Here is a 20,953-nt window from a genome sequence, read left to right on the forward strand (position 1 = left end):
CAAGATAAATTACTAAATATAGTTACTGTATTATTAGCCCCAGAAATTACCTGTCCTTTAATAAATGCTAACTGTTGTACCTTATGTACCCTTTTCCACATCTGTAATCAGAATTTTACAGTTGAGAGAATCTTCAAAAGATGATCTAGTTGCATCTCCCCATTTTGCCGTAGGAACATTAGCGTCCCTCAGTTTTTAAGACTTCCATACGTAAACATTATTCAGCCCATATTGCCACCTCCTTCAGTATCTAAGTTTTGTTGGGAAATTACCTACCAACTCCAACCTAAAGTCACCGTGCTACCACTGTGAGCTATCCCTCCGTTTCAGTCGGTGGCAGTGTCACATTTCCTTTTGGAAATGTAAGTTCTCCATATGGTCCATGTGGTTTCTTTATTGTAATTCAAGTACATTGAGAAGGCATATAATCACTCACTGAGTGATTAAACATGGGAAAAAGAAGATGACTCAATAAACATTCTCAGGAATGTTTGCAAAGTGTGATTTTTAAATCTGTGTTGAACTTAAATTCCCAACTTGGTCCCAACTGTTGTTACTGACTTGTACTTTGGTATAATGCCACCAGTCTCCATTGACTGTCTCCGTGAAAAACAGCCCAACGAGACTCATCTCTGCATTTGCGTAAGGTGGACCCCTGGAAAAGACTCCATCTGGTCTTCACACCAAGAATAGTTGGACTTCTCCCGGTTTGTTAAATACAGACCTGACCAGTTTCCTCTGCTAGAAAATTCAAGCCAAATTGTGGCCTACTCATTATAAGTGTCTGGGGATTGGGGTGGGGGGTGTTACCCAAAGCTGCCATGTTGCACAACTCAGGCTGGTACCATTCTCAGAGTATTCTGCGTGAATGGTGCCCCAGAGCTGCGCCCACAGGAGCCTGGCCCTCTGTGTGTACTTTAAAACCTCATTCTTGACTCCTCTTTCTTTTCTTTCTCATCCTTTTTTTTTTTTAAATCTGTCTTCTTTTTCCTCCTAGTTTTCATTTTTGTGGCATTGTTGCATTCTGTGTGTCTTTGTAAACTGCCCTAAATTCTTTGTGGAATAAGGTGTAGTGTCAATTAAGAACTGAGTCAAAGAGGCAAACCTTCATCGGCTCATGCTGTTAGGGTGTTTACACCCATGCCATGGCGCCCGGTGTTGGTCCTTACGCCTACTGGTGTTTGTTGTTTCAGCTCAGATATATTGGTGTTTGATGCACTGGTACTCTTGTAAAATCAGAAGTACATAAGCTCACATTGGAACTGAGAGTCCAGTATAGTTCCAGACATATGGTTCACACTGTGAAATGTTCTTTTCCCTTTCCCAAGGAGTTTAGAAGAAATGTACAAGAACATATGTCCAGTCCTAGGATTCCCTGCCAGATTGTTTTCCCCCTAAATTGTGATTTGAGAAGTCAGATCATTAACTGGACGCATCTGTCAGAGTATATTTTCCTTTTCAAAAAAAGAAAATTTGAAGACAGCTACTCAGCATAGTTCAGCATTCTTAGTGTTTCCTGACATACGTGGTATCATCAACCCTTAAAATCAAGCAGTGGACCACAGAGCTGGGTGCAGTCATTTTGGTGGTGGCTTTGTATTCCCTGGGTATTGGGTGAAAGTAAGGAGTTCACTTTCTTGTTTGTTTGGAAGCATATAAGCCAAACCAAACCCACTGCTGTCGAGTCAAGTCCAACTCATAGTGACCCTGTAGGACAGAGTAGAACTGCCCCATAGGATTTCCAAGGCTGTAAGTCTTTATAGAAGCAGACTGTTGCATCTTTCTCCTGCAGAGCGGCTGGTAGGCTCAAACTGCCGACCTTTCGGATTAGCAGCCAAGCGCTTAACCACTGCATCACCAGGTTTCTGTTGGAGTAATTCTTAGTAAGTGCATGCTTTAAAGGAAACCTTAAAACTAGAGTCAAAGGATTTGTTTTTAAATCCCACCTTTGTCACTAATTATGTGACTTTGAGTGAATGAGATAACCTAACAGAGTCTCAGTTTCTTTAATGTATGAAATGAATACTACTAATGCATGCCCTGCTTCCTCACAGGGTTACTGTAAAACTCCGAGGAGATGATGTGTTAAAGTGCTTTGGAAACCATTAGAATTATTAGAACTGCATTTACACAGTCTGGGAGAAAATGAGATCCCAACAACTAATAGCAAAAACACCATTTATTTGGCTCCAGCACTCCACTCTGCAGGAATTTTCGCTGTCTCACATTCTTCCCAGCTGGTTCTGGGAGTCAGCTGGAAACAGACCATCCTGGACTCTGTAGGGGCTGTCGGGTGCCTTCTCTCTGGCTCCCTGGAGTGGTCTTTCCTGGCTGCTCAAGCAGTCAGTGCCTGCGGAATGCATGGTGTAAGGTCCCTGGCCTCACCAGTATCCTCATGAAAGGGACATAGAGCCATCCCATGTCACCACTCTTGACACCTGCCAGCTGTTAAGTTCTCCCCTATGTCTTCTCTTATACTGCCTGAGAATGGAGAAAATCTCCTTCACACCCGATTGGGCTTGTTAGAACTCGGAATGGCATGGGGAGGAGCGTTAGCGGGATGGCTGAGATGGAGGTGTGTTCTAAAGCCGTAGTCAGGTTTCTGCCCCAGAGTCTGTGCACCTTACTGAAGGTTGCTGCAAAGGCTGCAAGCTGAGTGGTCCAGTAACGATGCCTACTCCAAGGTAATAAAGATATTCTCCTATGTTTGCTTCAAAAAGTTTTTACGATTTTACCTTTCACATTCAGATTCACAATCCATTTGGAGCTGATTTTTTATCTATAGTGTGAGTCAAGGGTCTGGGTAGGCAGTGATGCTGCCCTTTGTTACTTAAGCTACCTAAGCGATGGTTTTTATCAGCTTTTTTTGTAGCTCCCTTGCCTTAGGATTCAGCCATGATGGGCTGGAGAGTTTCTGGTTCTAGTCATTTTGCTCTGCTAAGAATTTCCCTGTTTGATCCAACACACTAGTCATTTGGACTTAGGACAAAGCTGTGCACCTCAACTCTCTGCCCTTAAATCTGTCCCAGGAGAAGTTTAGAGGCAACGGTTTGGTTGGAACTGGGGCAACTTGTTTCTTTATTTAGATTGAGCTGATTAGAATAAGTAGACCTGATAGAGACAATAGACATAGTGAGCTAAAGTCCCCTATTGGCCATATTTGGCCAACCCTTTCCACATTTACTCTGGTTTCTTGCCTTCCAACTTTGACGCTGTCTTGGTTATCTAGTGCTGCTATAATAGAAATACCATGAGTGGATGGCTTTAACAAACAAAAGTTTATTCTCTCACAGTGTAGGAGACTAGAAGTCTGAATTCAGAGCACCAGCTCCAGGGGAAGGCTTTCTCTCTCTCTCAGCTCTGGGGGAAGGTCCTTGTCATCAATCTTCCTCTGGTCTAGGAGCTTCTCAGCACAGGGACCCTGGGTACAGAGGACTCATTCCACTCCTGGCTCTTCTTGCGTGGTAATAATGAGGTCCCTCTCCTCTCTGCTCACTTCTCTCTTTTATATCTCAAAAGAGATTGACTCAAGATACAACCTAATTCTGTAGATTGAGTCCTGCTTCATTAACATAACTGCCTCTAATCCTGCCTCATTAACATCATAGAGGTTAGGATTTACAACACACTAGAATAATTACTTCAGATCACAAAATAGCGGACAACTACACAATACTGGGAGTGGGAATCATGGCCTAGGCAAGTTGACACACATTTTAGGGGGACACAATTCTTTCCATAACAGGCACCATATAGGATACTCCAAAGCAACGTTTATCATTAGCAACCATACTTTCTCACTTACCTAGTTTTGTCCAGAAATGTGGTATGCTTGAAAAACTTTTATAGACCCAACCATTGATTCTGTGTTCATTGATTTGGACTTTCAACCCTGATAGTGCAGAAGTTAAAGATTTTTTATTCTCCTTTTCATTCGGTATTTATTTCATTAATGAAGAAAATAAGTAGGTATTCTATAGGACAATACAACACTGAACAAAAAATATTCCTAGAAAAATTTTTGAAGTCATATCAACAAATATTTATTGAGTATCAGCATAATACATGAAAATGCTCTTCTCAATAAAAGCAGAACTTCTTTGCTGACATTTTCATTCTTCAGATGGGTAAGGGATAATGAATTCTGGTTAATACCTACTTAATTTTGACCTTCAAGGGAAAACTGACTGATAAAGAAGAATTCATAAGAACATTAGGGAAAAGTAACCAGGTCATCTGAAAGTTTCTGATAGTCAAGAAAAGGAATATAAATTCTTCACAACATCAAAGTAGAATATTGAAATATGATTAAATAAAAGGCAAACTGTAACTTAATTTTATTGTGCCTAGTCAAAAAAAAAAAAAAAAAGACCATATTATCAAGAACAGAACAGTCTACAGAAAGGGAAGCCAAAGACAAGATGTGGTCATTGTACTCCCAGCTGTCTAAGGGAGAGTGGGCTTGCGTTAGCCTGTCTGGATTTAGCCTGTTCAGCAAACAGTAGTGTGGAGGATGCTTGGAGCTTCTAAAACTGTAAGGAACCAGCCTTAAGACAGTCAGATCCCATTCTCACCAAGCATCATCTTTGGACTTAATTCCTTCTTAGCATGATGATTATGTGACTTTCAGTAGGAAGATCACTCCTACAGATAGCTAAGAAGGAAACAAAAAGCATCGTACAAGCCTCTTTTTCTCCTATGTTAAAATCACATAATATACCCTAATAATCTGCCTACTCTTTCCGATTTCTTTATTTTAGTCCAAACGGATTTTAAAATAACAATTTTCTTCTTGGGAGGTTGCATGTCTGGAAGGAATGTCTCTTGATTCTCTGATAGCTGTCCATCACCCACAACCCTGCCGAGGTTCCTTCTTTAAGAATTTCCTTAACCAGCAGCCCCTGCGTAGGGAGAAACATGATGTCTCTGCCCCAGCAGAATGGGCTAGCAGTGAGCATATGTCTCAGCTGAGCCTCTCTCCCTGGAACCTGGGTTCTGAGACTCTAGTTGGTTTCTGTGAAGCTCTTGAATTGAATAACCTCATAAGGCAAGAGTTGGGCAACAGCAGCCAGTTTCAGGTAGAAGCGGAGAAAGAGAAAAGTGGAGCTGAGAGTCCAAAGAACGTCCGAGAGACAGAGCACGTGACTTCGATTTTCACGTTTTCAGTTCCTAGTTCCATGTCTTCCATGAAGATCAGGCGTGCTTCCCAACTTTGGGCTCTGCGACATGCTCCTGTATCCTTCCAATTACTAAACACCCACTCCCCCACCTTTTTTTTTGGCTTAAGCTAGTTGGGTAGATTTGTTTCTTGCAAATCATCCATAACTAATATGCTACTTTTTGACTTTTTTAAAATTTTAGTTCATTATGGATATATCTTCATAGAATTAAACTTTTAATTAAAGTTTCTCTCTCTGTCTCTTAAAATTTGACGTTATTGGAGCTCTCTCTCTTTGGTCATTATTGAAGTTACGAACAGATGAGTTAGAGATGGCCTCATCAGACAGCACCACACCGAAAAACCAAACCCGTCGCCATAGAGTCGATTCCGACTCATAGCAACCCTATAGGACAGAGTAGAACTGCCCCATACAGTTTCCAGGAGCGCCTGGTGGATTTGAACTGCTGTCCTTTCGATTCACGGCCGTAGCTCTTAACCACTATGCCACCAGGGTTTCGCATCAGATGGTATTACTTGGTAAATCCTAAAAATAATTTTTGTCAATGTGTTAAATTGATTAAGCTTAACTGAATTTCATATGCTAACTGAACAGGAGGCCGATATATAAAATATTCATTCAAAATGAGAAAAAATGAATTTTCGTGTAGCCTAGTTATCACTAGAATATCCGCATGCAAGTTCTGGTTGCTTGGTGAGCGTGGGATCTGATTGCCTTACGGCTGATTCCCTACAGTTTTAGAAGCTCCATGCGTCCTCTATAGTAGTGTTTGCTGAACAGACGGAATTCAGACTGGCTAATTCCGGCCCGCTGTCCCTGGGGCAGCCGGGAGTACAGTGATCACTAGATACTGAAGAACTTACAGATAAGCTTGAGAGGAAATGCTGTCAGTGACCCAGAGGTATGGCGGAGAAGAGAAGAGATTTTAGGAAACCGGAGGTGGGAAGTATTGCCATACGTTTTCCAAGAGGGATGTCTGACATACATGTGCAGTGAGATACTAGGGGAGATCATTTATGAATACTAAAAAGCAGCTGTCACTAGGTGCCAGCATGGGTCCATGAAAAGGCATCAGAACAAACTCAACTGAATCTAAAAGAAGACGTGAGCTTCCACTAGTGGGACAGGAAACTTGACACCTAATGCATCTTGATTTTAGCAGGGTATTTGAGTCAAGTCTTCAGATCCCTGAGGACAAGGTGAAGTAATGAAGTGTGAATGATAGTACAGTTAGAGGAAATTGATGAATGGAGTGATAGCCACCTCTCAGGAATAACACAGAGCTTTAAAGCACATATTTGACCTTCTCACGTTCATCCATAGAAACAATGGATGAAGAGATAGAAATCATACTAATCCCGTTTTCGGCATAGAAACCTGAGCCTGGGAGGGATCGTTAAATTTCACCAACTGACAAAATCATCAAATACAGCAGAACCTGCAGGAGCATGCATGTGAAACCAATGATATAAAATGGCAATAAGTGTCAACATGGTAGTTTACACTGAGTTCAACCGTAAAAATACAGAATGGGAGCTATGAGGCTCAGCAGTAATTTGGGGAGAAAAGTTCTCAGGATTTGTGAGCCAGCAGTATGATAATGGCTGCAAAAAAATATACAGTGCCCGTGCAGTTTTAGATTATGCTTATAAAGGAATCATATCCAAAATAAGGGCTGCAGTATCTCCCCTTGTGTTACCTTGTCTACACTGAATCATTACAGCAGTCTTTTCTGGGAAATACATTGACAAAATGGAGCACACCCGGAGAGTTGGGCAGTTGGTCTGTCAGTTTCTTTTGAGGCTTAGATTCTTTAATTTGCTATGTGTAATGCACTAGGAGGAAGAAACTCTACCACAGGTCCTGTCCCCGTTTTAACCAAAGTGCATAGAAACTGATCCTTGAATAAAATCCATTCTCCCCAATCTGTTGAGATTGAGTGATTGAGTTTAACTGTGATGATTCTACTTTCACTGAAAATGTATCTTGGTTTCTGAATGCTAAGTTAAGTTTTATATTTACATTACTAATTTATTCAGCTGTTGGATGTCAGCACTGTTCTATGTGAATTGTAAGCAGTTTTCCACTTTCTTTTATCATGGGATTGAACAAAGGAAGTTTAGATGGAGGCAGGAAAGATTCTCAATTTATTTAAAAATAAAAGTGGATGGCTAGAAAAAAGTGTTTCCCGAACTGAGGATTTGTTTTCTATACCTAAAGAGTTCTCTCCGTCAGATTTAGACTGCTTGCAGAATTAAAGCAAGAGGATCCAAATGACTTCTTGTTGAGACTGTCAGGGAATGATCTAGAAGTAGGATACAACCTTTAAAACGGGTAAGGTGAATAACTTCCACACACAAATAGCCCCACACAAACAGTATATTAATGATAGCATATATGGATCTCAAGGTCTTGCAGCCTAAAAGTGCTAAGTTCTTCATAGCTGTCAAATTAGATTTTATTTACCCATTAAGACTAAATACAAAGAACTGCATATAGAGCTACCCTTAAAGTAATGTTACAAAATATCTTCATGGTAGCTGTGTGGGTTAGGTTCTTGGAATTCAGAAGAAAATATGAGAATAAATTATTTTCACAGCGGCTTTTCTATAACTTAAAAAAGTATCTTTCAAAACCAGAAATGAAATGTCTGTGAATAATATTACCTGTCTTCTCTCTGTACCAGCTATGTTTTTAACATCGATAGTTTAATATAAAACCTTGTACCTTAAAGGGACCTGGTTGGTCTTGGGGCAGAGAGTATCTCCTGCAGCACTCTCTTCCAAGAAAGACCTTGTCTCCATTTCCATTAGAGAAGGCTGCTGCCTGCACGTGTTCAGGAGAGCCTTCCGTGTGGAATACTTGTGCACTGTTTCCAGGCGAGGGGCTGCCTCTAGACCAGAGGACCACACTTGGTGGGCCAGTCATGTCCCTCAGACCTGCCCTTAGGTGGAGCCTCCGGGGCACAAGGGAAAGCAGATCCCCGCCTCCCTCCAGTTGCACGGCTTGGGTAGCCTGCCTGGGCCCTGACTCGGGACTGTCATCTCCATCCTCCTCCTCTTCCTCCTCAAGCCTTTAATGAGCTCTTTGTCTGTGACAGTGTGCTAGTCATTGTGAATCATTGCCAAGCAGGCCAGCCCTTGCCTGTTGTGACTTCCTAATCCAAGATACAGAACTGTAATGCGAACAGATAGGAGAAGAGCTTAGCCATGATCTCAGTGGTGACTAAATATAGAGCTCAAGTATAGCAAGGACTGTGAGGATGGCACAGGACCGGGCAGTGTTTGTTCTGTTGTACGTAGGGTCGTTATGAGTTGGAATGACTCCACGGTGCCTGACAACAACAACAAAATGTAGAAAGTCACTGAATAAATACCATGTAGCGAATATGTGTATATATAAAGAATCTCTCTCTAGCTTTAATCTTGCAGGCCTGTAATCTGGATGGGAATATTTGAGATCAGAGCAGGTTTTGTTTTTTTAAATATAGCTAAAGCACTACTTTCCTTGATGTTAGAAAATTTTTAAAAATCCTCAGAAAATAAAATGCCCAAGAGCAGAAATTAGTAAGTAATCTCTAACAAGACCCATCCGTTTAATTTTTTTTTTATTACAATCACATCTTTATTTGTGAAGGCTTAAAACCTCAGTGCTCTAACAGAATAGCATCTAGAAGGTAAGGGTCTTTAAAATTCATAAAGAACTGTTTTCAGATCAACATGTCAATAAATTGACTTATTGCATTCCCAGCTTTCTCATTATTGAACATAAAATCAGAAACAGTGTACTTTATAGGTGATTAGTTACTTTACTTTTTTTTTTTTTTTTGTACTTCAGGTGAAGGCTTACAAAACAAACAGTTTCTCATGAAACAGTAGCACACATATTGTTTTATGACATTGTGACATTGGTTAACAACCCCACAGCATGTCAACCCTCTAACTTCTCAACCTTTTTTTATGGTGAAAATACACATAGCCGAAGATACACCATTTCAAAAATTTCTACATGCACAGTTCAGTGACATTGACTACACTCTTCCAATTGAGCTGCTATTCTCACTTAAGATGAAGGCTTACAGAACAGAATAGTTTCTCATTTAACAGTTACTACACACGTTGCCCTATGACAATGGTTAACAATCTCACAACACATCAACAATATCCTTACTCAAACTTGGGTTCCCTATCACCAGCTTCCTTGTCCCCTTCTGTCTTCTGGCCCTTGTCACTGGACCCCTGTACCTCATTAGTCCCATTTGGTTTTACGGGGCTGTCCACTCCCAGGCTGAACAGTGAACCTCAGAAATAACTTCACCACTGGGCTAAAAGGCTGTCTGGGGGCCATACTCTCGAGGTTTCTCCAGTCTCCTATAGGCCAGTAAATCTGAAGACCCATCCGTTTTTTAAAATGTGGATTTTTGGTTTCATTTAGTCTTCTTTCTTTATAGACCTTATTACAAATCCTCTGCTGGAAGAGTCAGAAGTGATGCAAAGTAGGGGGTTTTACCTTGATACCTGGGGTACTTCTGTTAGTATCGTGTTCTTTTATGGATTATAGCGCGACTTCTGTGTGCCTTTCAAAGTGGAAAACCAGAAAAGCTGCCCAACAGAAGGTATTTAATCACCATCATCAGTAATTGTTTGCCAGTATTTAATGATCATTTTAATACATACAATCAGTCAAGAAATTCTCAAAGAACTAGAATTTTACCTTACAGTATGAGTATTAACCTGGTTAACTACATTAAGACAGTAATTCTTAAACTTTTGGGGTCAGGGTTCCCTGTTATGGATTAAATTGTGTCCCCCCAAATATGTGTTGTAATGCCAACCCCTAACCCTGTGGATATAATCCCTTTGTTATGGGATGTTAATGAGGCTCTATCAGCCTAGGGTGTATTTTAAGCCACACCCTTTTGCGATATAAAAGAGCAGATTAAGCACAGAAGCAAGGAAGCACAGATGGAGACAGACTGATGTCACATGGAGATCACGAAGGAACTAAGGAAGAGACAAGGATTTTCCCCTAGAGCCGAAAGAAAGAGAAAGAAAGCTTTCCCTTAGAGCCAGCACCCTGAATTCTGACTTCTAGCCTCCTAAACTGTGAGAAAATAAACTTTTATTTGTTAAAACCACCCACTTAGGGTATTTCTGTTATAGCAGCACTAGAAAACTAAGACAACCTCCTTTAATCAAAAGTGTGAGCATTCCCACCTGGAAAAATGCACGTTCATGCAAGGTGCATACACTCAAACATACAACAGTCTTGCACACAACCACTAAGCTTACAGATTCCCTTAAGCTCGCCTGTGCTAAGAGTCTGAATATGTCTCCATACTGTAAAGTAGCCATACAAGTAAACAAAAGGAAGGTGCCACAAGGAAACTGGTCAGGACTAACTTAAGTAAATCAAATTGTGAACAAGGAATTTTAGTAAACATTCTAATTATACCGTATGGCACAGATACCATGTGCACAGCCATCAAATGTTTGGTCTCTACAAAATTAGAAATTGTGGGCAAGAATATTAGGGCCATTGAAAATCAAGCCAATCATACCACGCTTTGAAGATAAATTTTAGTAATGCACGAGGCATTCAATCCTGACATCAAGCTAACTGGAATTCCATTCTTCCATAGGATGTCTGCTTAATCAATGTTTTGCTCATCTGCTCCTACTCTTAACTCTCAAGGGAGAAGTGTATCTGGAGAACTCGCATGTTCAGCTTTAGTAGATGCTGTCAAATGCTTTTCCAAAATGTTTGTACCAATTTATAATCCTACCTACCAGTATATGAGAATGCCGGTCGCTCCACATCCTTGACAACACTTGGTATTTGCAGTTTTTGTTTGTTGCGTCTTCATTTTAGCCATTCTGGTGAGTTTATCAGATTGTCGTTTTGTTTTGCATTTCACTGATGACTAACGAAGTCGAGCACAAAAGGCTTACTGGCCATTTGGCTGTCGTCTTTTGTGAAGTACCTATTAAGTATTTTGTCCATTTTTCTTTTGGGTTGTCTGTCTCTTTTTGAAATGGGTTTTTAGCAGATTTTACATATTGAGGATATGACTCCTTTGTCAGATGTATGTATTGTGCGTCTCATCTCCCACACTATAACTTGTCTTTTTACTTTCTTAATTTTTTTTCTATGAGCAGAAATTTGTAATTTTAATGTGGTCCAGTTTATCCATTGTTTCCTTTGTAGTTTGCGCTGCTTGTGTCTTTTGAAGAAATCTTTGCCTGCCCCAAGGTGATAAAGATATTCCCGGTGTTTTCTTCAAAACGTTTTTACTATTTCACCTTTCACATTTAGATCTACAATCCGTTTGGAATTGAGTTTTTATTTATAGTGTGCATCAAGGGTCAAAATTAATATTTTTACATATAGATACACAACTGACCCATTGCCATTTTATTGAAAAAAAGTCACAACTTTTTCCTTATGCTCTTTACTGTTACCTTTGTCATAAATCAAGTGACTTTGTGTATTTGTGTGCTTTCCCGGACTCTCTCTTCTGTTCCATTCATCTATTCATCATCGCAGCATTGCTATCTTACTGTCGCTTTTATAGTCTCAATTATTTGGTGAAATCCTCCAGCTTGATTTCTTCTTCAGGATTGCTCTGGCCATTCTTGGCTCTTGTGTGTGTACATAGAATTTAGTCAGCTTGTCAGTTTCCCCTAAAAAAGGAAAAAGCCTGTAGCAATTTTTATTGGCGTTTCATTGAATCAATTTGGGGAAAACTGTTACCTTTCTAATATTGAGTCTTCCAGTTGAGGAACATGGCATATTGCTCTGTTTTGGCTCTTCTTTAATTTCTGGTATCTTCAACTTTTAAATTTTTTTCCCCTTCGGCCAAGCACCATACTCTCACCAGTCTTGCAACATAAATGGATAGAGTTTGAAACCTTTCCCCATAATTACTGTCATTCTCTACCTTCTTAACATTAAAATGTTAAAATTGCAAAACAATTTTGCATTCTTTTGTGCAAAGGGGACATTTAAAAGCCCTCTACCGTAAACACCCAGCCATTGGTGAGACTCATATATTATGATGAACAGAAATGGTAAGCGCTAGCACTTTCTGATGATCTCTTCTAAATTATCCTATGTTTTTACTTTCTTTTTAGCTTCCTTCATTTATACTTCCCAGTGTTTTCTTTCCAGCTGTCTTAGGCTGGGTTCTTTAGAGGAGCAGAACCAGTGAAGCATATATATAAATATACAGAGATTTATTTCAAGGAAATGTCTCACACAGTTGTGGAGGCTGGCAAGTCCCAAATCCTTGGGTTGGGCATCAGCCTGAAGGCTTCTCTTGACTCACGTGGTTACAGGGGCTGACGAACCAAAAATCGGCAGGTCAGGTGGAAGGCTACTAGCTTACAGGGTTGCAGGAGTGGAGAATACCGAAATCTGCAGGTCAGGTGTGGCGGGTGCTGGCTCATGGACCAGGAACCAGAGGTCAGAGGACAAAGGGTCAGATGCAGGATCAAGAGAGTGCAAGCTTTACTAGAACATCCATATATATTGGAAGCAGGCCCTGCCCCCAGGGAAACTCCTCTTTCAACTGATTGGCTGCTCGCATCAGATCACAAAATGGAGGATGATTACATAATATCTGCAAAACCACTGATAATCATGGCCTAGCCAAGTTGACACATAACCTTAACCATCACACCAACAAAAGCATACACAAGTAATTCAAATGGGGTATGATATGTGTATGAAAAGATATTTGATTTAATTATTAGGAAGACGCGGGTTAAAACAATGAGATACAATTTTTACTTCCAAAAATCAGAATGAGTGTTTTGATTAAAAAAGGGGCTTTGTTTTGATTAAAAACAGGGGCTTTGCCTGATGTTAAATCCCAGATTTGCCACTATGTTGGCCAGTTAACTAAACTATACCTTAATTTTCTCATGTGTAAAATGGGCACAATTGTCTCTCCCTCGTATGTAAAGAGTGATATTAGACAACCCACATAAAAGCACGTATTCAGCACAGTGCCTTACACATAGTCTGTGGGAAATGTTAGCTATCGTCATCATCATCTTCCCTTCAAAATCAGAACTAAACAGATGACAATGTCCAGTATGGACCAGGGTGTAGAGAAGAATGTCCTCTCATATCCTATTACTGGAACTCTTAAATTGGTACAGGCTTTGGGGGGACGGGAAATTGGGCAGTGTTCATGCAAAAAATAAAAAAATATGCACAAGCACTTTAACCAAGTATATTTATTCTTTTGAAGGAAGAGGGGGACCTGAGGTGGGGACTGTATGTATATAGACAACTAAGATTGGTAAAAATTGTAAGCTTTTTTTTTTCTCTTTATCTAAGGTGACCATATGTCCCAGTTTGCTCAGACTGTCCCAGTGTGTTTTTCAGTAGCCTCTCCTTTTACTCTTAAAAGTGCCTGAGTTTGTAGATGGTGCCCAGCTACCACCAATGACTGCCCTGACAGGGAGCACAACAGAAAGTCCCTGATGGAGCAGGAGAAAAGTGAGGTGCGGAACTCAAATTCTAGTAAAAAGACCAGACTTAATGGTTTAACTGAGACTGGAGGGACCCCGGAAGACATGGGCCCCAGACTCTCTGTTAGCCCAAAACTAAAACCATTCCTGAGGCCAGCTCTTCCGGCAAAGATTACACTGGACTATGGGACATAAAATGATACTCATAAAGAGTGTGCTTCTTAGCTCAAGTAGACACATGAGACTAAATGGACAGCTCCTGTCTGCAGGTGAGATGGGAAGGCAGAGAGGGTCAGCATCTGGTTGAATGGACACAGGAAATCAGGGGTGGAAAGGAGAAGTGTGCTGTCACAGAATAGGGAGAGCAACTAGGGTCACATAACACTATGTGTATAAATTTTTGTATGAGAGACTAACTTGAATTGTAAACTTTCACTTAAAGCACAATTAAAAAAAAGAAAAAGTGCCTGAGTTTGAACAACAGATAATACTGCCACCTTATCTATAAAGAACTCAACTTTCTCCTGATGGTGGCCAGTGAAAGCTTGTAATTAAGAGTAACCCAATCTGCGCTGGTTTAAAACTATCTCATTTGGGCTAAGTGTCCAATCAGCATGAAGTTCAAACTCCCTCTCTGGGCATCCGGGTGGCAGAAGGGTTATGCATCCTTGAGACGTTGTGGGGCAGTTCTGACCTGCACACCACCCATCTTTGCTGCCTCCTCCTGGCTCTGCTTGAGGTGAACCATTTCTCCCAGGTGTACTGACCCCTTTTCATCTGCTGCTGAAGGAACCCCTGCTGGAGTAACTTCTGGTCAACTCCTGCTGCCCTTGGGATCTGTGGTCTCTTCTCATGCCTGCTTCACCTTGGGGACTCACCTCCATTTTGACTCTCATTGGTACTGTGGATTCTCTGAGCCCCACTGTGTCTCTGAGGACCAGTCCCTGGCTTCGGCCTCCACCCCAGTCTTCACGGCATGTCACCTCGCCCCTTACCACAGCAGGCTCTTCACTCTCGACTACCTTCCACGTCCCCCACTTGAGAGCATTTGGAAACATCTGAGCCCTAGAGCCAAGGGAGACTGCAAAGAAGAGGGAAGGAGAATTGTCCTAGCTCTCCCTACACACTGCACCATCATTTCTGTTCTGCACTACAGCCACCATGTGTTGGCTACTCTTCTCAAAGGTCGGAAAGGGGTCCCTTCCTTTGTTGGCTTTTATTATGTTCTGTCTTCATGTTCTCCCAGATTTTCCACCTCTTCCTGCGAGAAGAAATTCTACTTCCCTCACCTGTGGCAGAGGAAGGTCTATGGACTTCAGCTGTTATTGAGGGTACCTCAAGAGAGAAGGATGGTAGGGTAGAGGGTGGACGCTACAGAGAGGAGGAAATACATCAAGAAGCATTTTAGAAATTATCCCCAAAGCAATTCAGTAAATATTTATGGAGTAGCTGCTATGTGCTAGATGCCAGAGACACGGTAGTGAGGAAAATAAGATGTGATTCCTGTCCTTGATGAGCTTACAGTCCTGAGCATTTTATAGGAAGGATTTCTAGGAGAGGGGATAAAGATATATGCCTAAAGATGGTCATTGTAACGTTATTTGTAGAATCAGCTTAAATGTCTGTCGTTAAGGGAGTGGTTAAACAAATTATGGAACAGCCATACTATGGAATGTTACACAGCCAGAAAACCAAACCCGTTGCCGTCGAGTCAATTCCAACTCATAGCGACCCTATAGGACAGAGTAGAACTGCCCCATAGAGTTTCCAAGGAGCGCCTGGTGGATTCGAACTGCTGACCTTTTGGCTAGCTCTTAACCACTACACCACTAGGGTTTCCATATTATGCAACAGTTAAAAATAATTAGATAAATCTATAGGTAGTCAGTATATATATATATATATATATATATCTATCTGAATATAATGTATATACATAAAGACATTTAAATATCTGCATGAGTATTTAAAAAATCTAAAAAAATACACAACCAACTATTAACAGTGTTTTTCCCTAGGAAGTGAGCTTTGATGTCACTGGGAGGACGTAACGGAGAGAACTTTCACATTTACTTATACATTTCTCTATTGTTTGAATCTTGTGTAACAAGCTGTGCGTTACTCTTGTAATTTTTAAGGCTCAAAAATAAGAAAAATCAAAGTGTACGCCAGAAGTTGTTTCTGGCCCACAGTCTAGTTTATGTCTTTAGAGTTATCATTTCCAAACTGCACATAGTTAAGGGGGGATGGAAAATTGGACAGCAGGCTCTATTCCCGCTTTCTTGTCCCTTTGTCCCGTATAAGAATGCAAGGCAGCATGGCCAGACCTTCAGACTGTCCCCACGTGGAGTTCCCTAGGACAGCAAGGATGTCCCTCATAGACCATCTCTCTTGTCCTCACCCTACCCTCTTCGTCCCCTCCTGACTCATGCTATGTTTTTAACTCCTTCCCATCTGTTATGGATTGAATCGTGTCCCCCAAAAGTACGTGTTGTAAATCCTAACCTCTGTATGGTTATAATCCCTCTGGGAATGAGTTGTCTTTGTTATGTTAATGAGACAGGATTAGTGTAGGGTGTGTCTTGAGTCAATCTCTTACAAAATTTAAAACGAGATTAAGAAGCAGAGATGAGGGAAGAGAAATGCCAAGCTACATGAAGATCACCCAGGAGCAGAAGCTCAAAGACGCAAGACCTTGCTCCAGAGCCAACAGAAACAGAAAGCCTTCCCCTACAGCCGGCACCTTGAATTTGGACTTCTGGCCTCTTAACGTGTGAGAAGGTAAATTTCTGTTTGTTAAAGCCGCCCAATTATGTTATTTTTGTTACAGCAGCACTAGATAACTAAGACACTAGATAAGTAGCTAACTAAGACACCGTCTTACATCAAAAGTTCCTATCTTGCCTGTTTTTCCACGTTGCCACCTCCTGCCTTAGAGATTCGGCAAGTCCCAAATTTCCTTCCATGTCTTATTTTCACCAATTCTGTTATCTGATGTGAATCAAAATTGCTGTCTGCCCACCCAGTTCTGCACCTTTACGTCCAGTGGTGAGAGGCTGAGGAAGAAAAATGTTGCCTGAGTCTCCCCATCTGGATTATAGCTTGCTTTGGGGGTTATTATTCCTGTGTACCTAGAATTACCTTGGTCTGCCTACGATGCAGCAAATTACTTAATATGGTGCCTCTAGCCATAGTCTTTTGACTGCCACACAGTGATTGGGTGAGACTATGTAAATAAGGTGTATGGAACCTGTAATGGTTACAGTTATATGTCAACTTGACTGGGCTATGATTTTCAGTGGTTTGGCAGTTATGTAATGATGTAGTCATACTCCATTTTTGTGATGTGATGTAATTATTCTCCATTTTGTGATGTGTTGTAAATCCTAGCTTCTATGTCTGTGGTTATGCTCTCATTTGGGAGTGAGTTGTCTATTATATTAATGAGACAGAATTAGGTTGGGATGTGTCTTGTCACCACCTTACTAGAGAGTGTGACTCAAATCACCACCCTTACCCAGTCACCACCCTTACCACCCTTATTCAAGTTCCACTCTTACTTGAGTCACACCTTTTATTTTACAAGAGCTAAAAGGAGAGAGAAGCGAGTGGGGGTGGGGGAGAACCTCACTACCACCAAAAAAAGAAGAGCTAGGAGGGGAGCATGTCCTTTGGACCTGGGATCCCTGCACTGAGAACCTCCTAGAGCCAGGAGACAGAGAGCTGAAACACTGGAGACAGTGAGAAGCAGCAGCAGAGAAATGGTGGCAGCAGAGGCAGCAGAACCAGGAGACTGGCAAAAGATGGCATGGTGGGCTTCCCAGCCCATGGAGCAGGAGGGCTGAGCACCTTCGGGCAGGAGGCTTGCTGGTGGAATGGAATGCATTCGGGCACTTGTTGGCATAGATAGCCTTGTTGACCCACGGAGCTAGAGAGCTGAGCGCCGTCAGGCCAAGGCTTACTGGTGGAGTGGGGTGCCTCTGGGCACTTATCAGTGCAGCTAAAGAGTATTGTAACACTCTTAAGAGTGTTCAGAGGCCGAGGGGCCTGCCTGTGAGCATGGCTGAGAGTAGCTGTCCTGACTGAAGAACTGTATCCTGATCCTGAACTGTAACCTGTTACTTCCCTAATAAACCCCATAATTGTGAGTATTGTCTATGAGTTCTGTGTGGCCATTGCAACGAATTATGGAACCCAGTGGAGAAGCAGAGAGTGCCATGGGAGGAACAGCTGATGTCAGAATTGGTAAAAAGTTTGGAGAGAGGAGATACCTCTGACCTCCACTTCACAGGAATCAGCCTTGGGCTGTTGATGATAATGGTTCTCCTCCCTCCTTGTGAAGTTAGACAAGCAGGTCTGACGTCCCCACCCCGATACCATGACCACACTGCCTGAGATCATTTCTCTCCAGAAACACTCATCTGCTAGCAAGATCCACGCTCCTCCACTACTGTATTTAATTTATATAATTTATTATTCTGAAAGAGGATTTGACCCCTTCCGCCTTTGGGTTACACTAGAAAGTCCTTTCTGTTTAACCTGATGCTGAAAGGTGCTGTGCCCCACCGCTCCTTCCTCATTCTTGGGGTTACCTTCTGGCTGCAAGGCACAGGGAAGGGGGGAGGGAAGAGTACACCCATCACATAACAGTAAGTTCCGTGGGCGCCTTGTATGGACTGTGTGAATCAACAGCAATGCTTAGATCTTGGATCAATTCTTAACTGCTCATACATAGCTTTAGACAGTACTCCTTTTCTTTTATGTTTAACCTCATTTCTATTTGGTATAAATTCAAGCCAGCCTGGGTTTGTTTCTTGGCTCCGTTGCTTACTTGCTGTATTATCTTAAGCAAATCATTTATCTCTGTGCCTCCGTCCCCTTGTTGGTAAAATAGGAGCATGAATAGTACCAACCTTATCGTGGTATTGGGGTTAAATAAGTTAATACAAGTAGAGCACATAGAATAGTGCCTGGAACATAAGTATATGCTGTTATGTGCTATTCTTTTACAAATGCCCTTCTTTATAACATTTCTCTTTAACTCATATTTATTTTTCCTATTTTAATTAAATCTTCCAAAGGTATTGATCGTTTTTAGACAGCTCTCTTACTATCTGTATCATGCACCCACAATTCAGTCTTGTGGTCGTATGCCCCCGCCCCCCGCTTCTTTGGTCTCAGTACTTTCTTATCATCGTTCCGGTCTCATCTTCCTGTTAACAGGAGGCCTTCCTGACCGTATGTCCCACGGCTGAGTTCCACTTGTCATAGGCACCCTACGTTTCCCCACGGATACACTCAGGGAACGGACAAATACTTGCTCCCTGTCCCTCTTCCCCTGTAAGACTGTGGGCTTCCTAAGGGCAGACACCACGTCTGTCTTATTTGATGCTGCGTCTTTATCATCTAGTGCTGAGCATGGGGCATAGTAGGTACGTAATACATGCTTACTAAGAAAATGCAGACACAAGAAATAAGATTAAATGGGTTAAAAATCTCAGTCTGCTTTTCTGTAAAAATAACCTCTAAGAACACAGACCATTTAGACCAATTGTGAAAGGGAAATAAACACCTGGAGAAAAGATTGTTTCCACCTTTATTGGGCCAGGCCCTTTTCTAGGCATGCTTACTGTGCTAAATGCTGGTATAGGCTATTAAGCTGATAATGTTAATTATTGCTTCTGTATAGCTTGGTGTAAAATTGAGTTTCATCTTTGGTACAAGCTTATTTACTGCTTCATGAAAAGCTTTGGTATAAAAAACCTTTCCCTTTCGCTTATTAAGGTGATAAGCTCCAAATGCTGGCTCTGAAAACTAACTCCTGCAGAAAGAACATGGATCTCAAATCATCCTCGTTAGTCTGTCTTGTTCTTACTATTTTGCTCTTCTGCAGCCAAGCAGAAAAAATAAATGTGCGTGTGCGTGTGTATTGTTTCTGGGAAACTCGGTGAGCCGTCCCCAGGTGGTACAAATAGTTAATGCACTTGGCTGCTAACCAAAAGGTTGGAGGTTCAAATCCACCCAGAGGCACCTTGGAAGACACGCTGGGTCATCTACTTCTAAAAAATCAGCCTTTGAAAACCCTATGGAGCACAGTTCTACTCTGACACATGGGGGTCGCCATGAGTTGGGATCGATTCAGCGGCACCTGGTTTGGTTTTGGGTTTCCTGCTAATTAGGAAAGGCTTCTGGAAACTTCATTCCTGGTACAATTGTTTCAAATAGTTGCGTGTGGAATAAGTGAAGCTCCCTCCTTAGCCCAGTTGATGGCTCTAACCAATATTAGAACTTTGCTCATTGATTCAACAGTAAATTTCTGAATGCCTGCTGTACACCTGAGGTCAGCCTGTTTTGTGAGTATTTGAGCCGTCTTAGACCAGACACCTTTCAAACATAGTGGTTTATTCAGAGTAAGTAAAATAACTGCCTTGCACCAAAAGCTCAAGTTTCAAAAAGGAAAATAAACTGAGATCTAAGTCATGAAAAAGAAAAGAAAAACCTGATAGCTGTAAATAATATAAGCATCCCAGCTGAGAAACGTAAATTCACCAATTCGTTCTCCTTCTCATGCGGTAAGTACTGGTTGGTTAGGAATTAGCTTTGTCTAGGAGTAACTTCACCTCATAACTTCTCTTTTCTTTCTTGTGTTTCTGTTAAAATGGAAATGATTTATTTCATTAACTTACCTTAGTTAAGCCTATAATATTAAATCCAATCAGAAAACATAATCATAATAAGTTTAGAACCAAGAATTGAGAGATTCCCTCTGAATAAATAGGATTACATTTTCCTTTTGCAGATGCAGATACTGGCATTATGATGAAAACCTGCTGACTTCCAGTGTTGTGATTGTCTTCCATAATGAAGGGTGGTCGACGCTTATGAGAACAGTCCACAGTGTCATTAAAAGGACTCCAAGGAAATACTTAGCAGAAATCGTGTTAATCGATGATTTCAGTAATAAAGGTAATGGCTAGAGAATTGACATTTTTGTCTATAAAATAAGTTAATTATTAGTAACTGCAGAAATGCTGGGCTGCTAACTGAAAGGTTGGAGGTTCGAGTCCACCCAGAGGTGCCTCAGAAGAAAGACCTGGCCATCTACTTTGGAAAGATCATAGCCATTGAAAATCCTGTGGACATACTCTGACACACATGGGTTCATCATGAATCAGAATTGACTCAGTGGAAACTTATTTTCAGTAAGTTGGTACTATGCCAAGCATTGTATATGAATTATTTTGTTTGATCCTGACAATAACCTTATGCAATGGATATTATTATTATTATTTA

General features: G+C 41.3%; 1 protein-coding gene across 3 annotated transcripts in view; it reads left to right on the top strand.

Moving 5' to 3' along the window:
* Window positions 1–20,953, top strand: part of GALNT7 (polypeptide N-acetylgalactosaminyltransferase 7) — a 157,440-nt gene that overhangs the window by 109,457 nt on the left and 27,030 nt on the right. For all 3 annotated transcript variants that reach the window (XM_004388953.1, XM_023742920.1, XM_023742921.1), the window contains exon 3: window positions 20,460–20,626. In XM_004388953.1, the coding sequence (XP_004389010.1) occupies window positions 20,460–20,626 (167 nt within the window). The remainder of the gene's footprint in view (window positions 1–20,459; window positions 20,627–20,953) is intronic.

Source organism: Trichechus manatus, unplaced genomic scaffold (assembly GCF_000243295.1).
Source record: "Trichechus manatus latirostris isolate Lorelei unplaced genomic scaffold, TriManLat1.0 scaffold00225, whole genome shotgun sequence".
Lineage (NCBI taxonomy): Eukaryota > Metazoa > Chordata > Mammalia > Sirenia > Trichechidae > Trichechus > Trichechus manatus.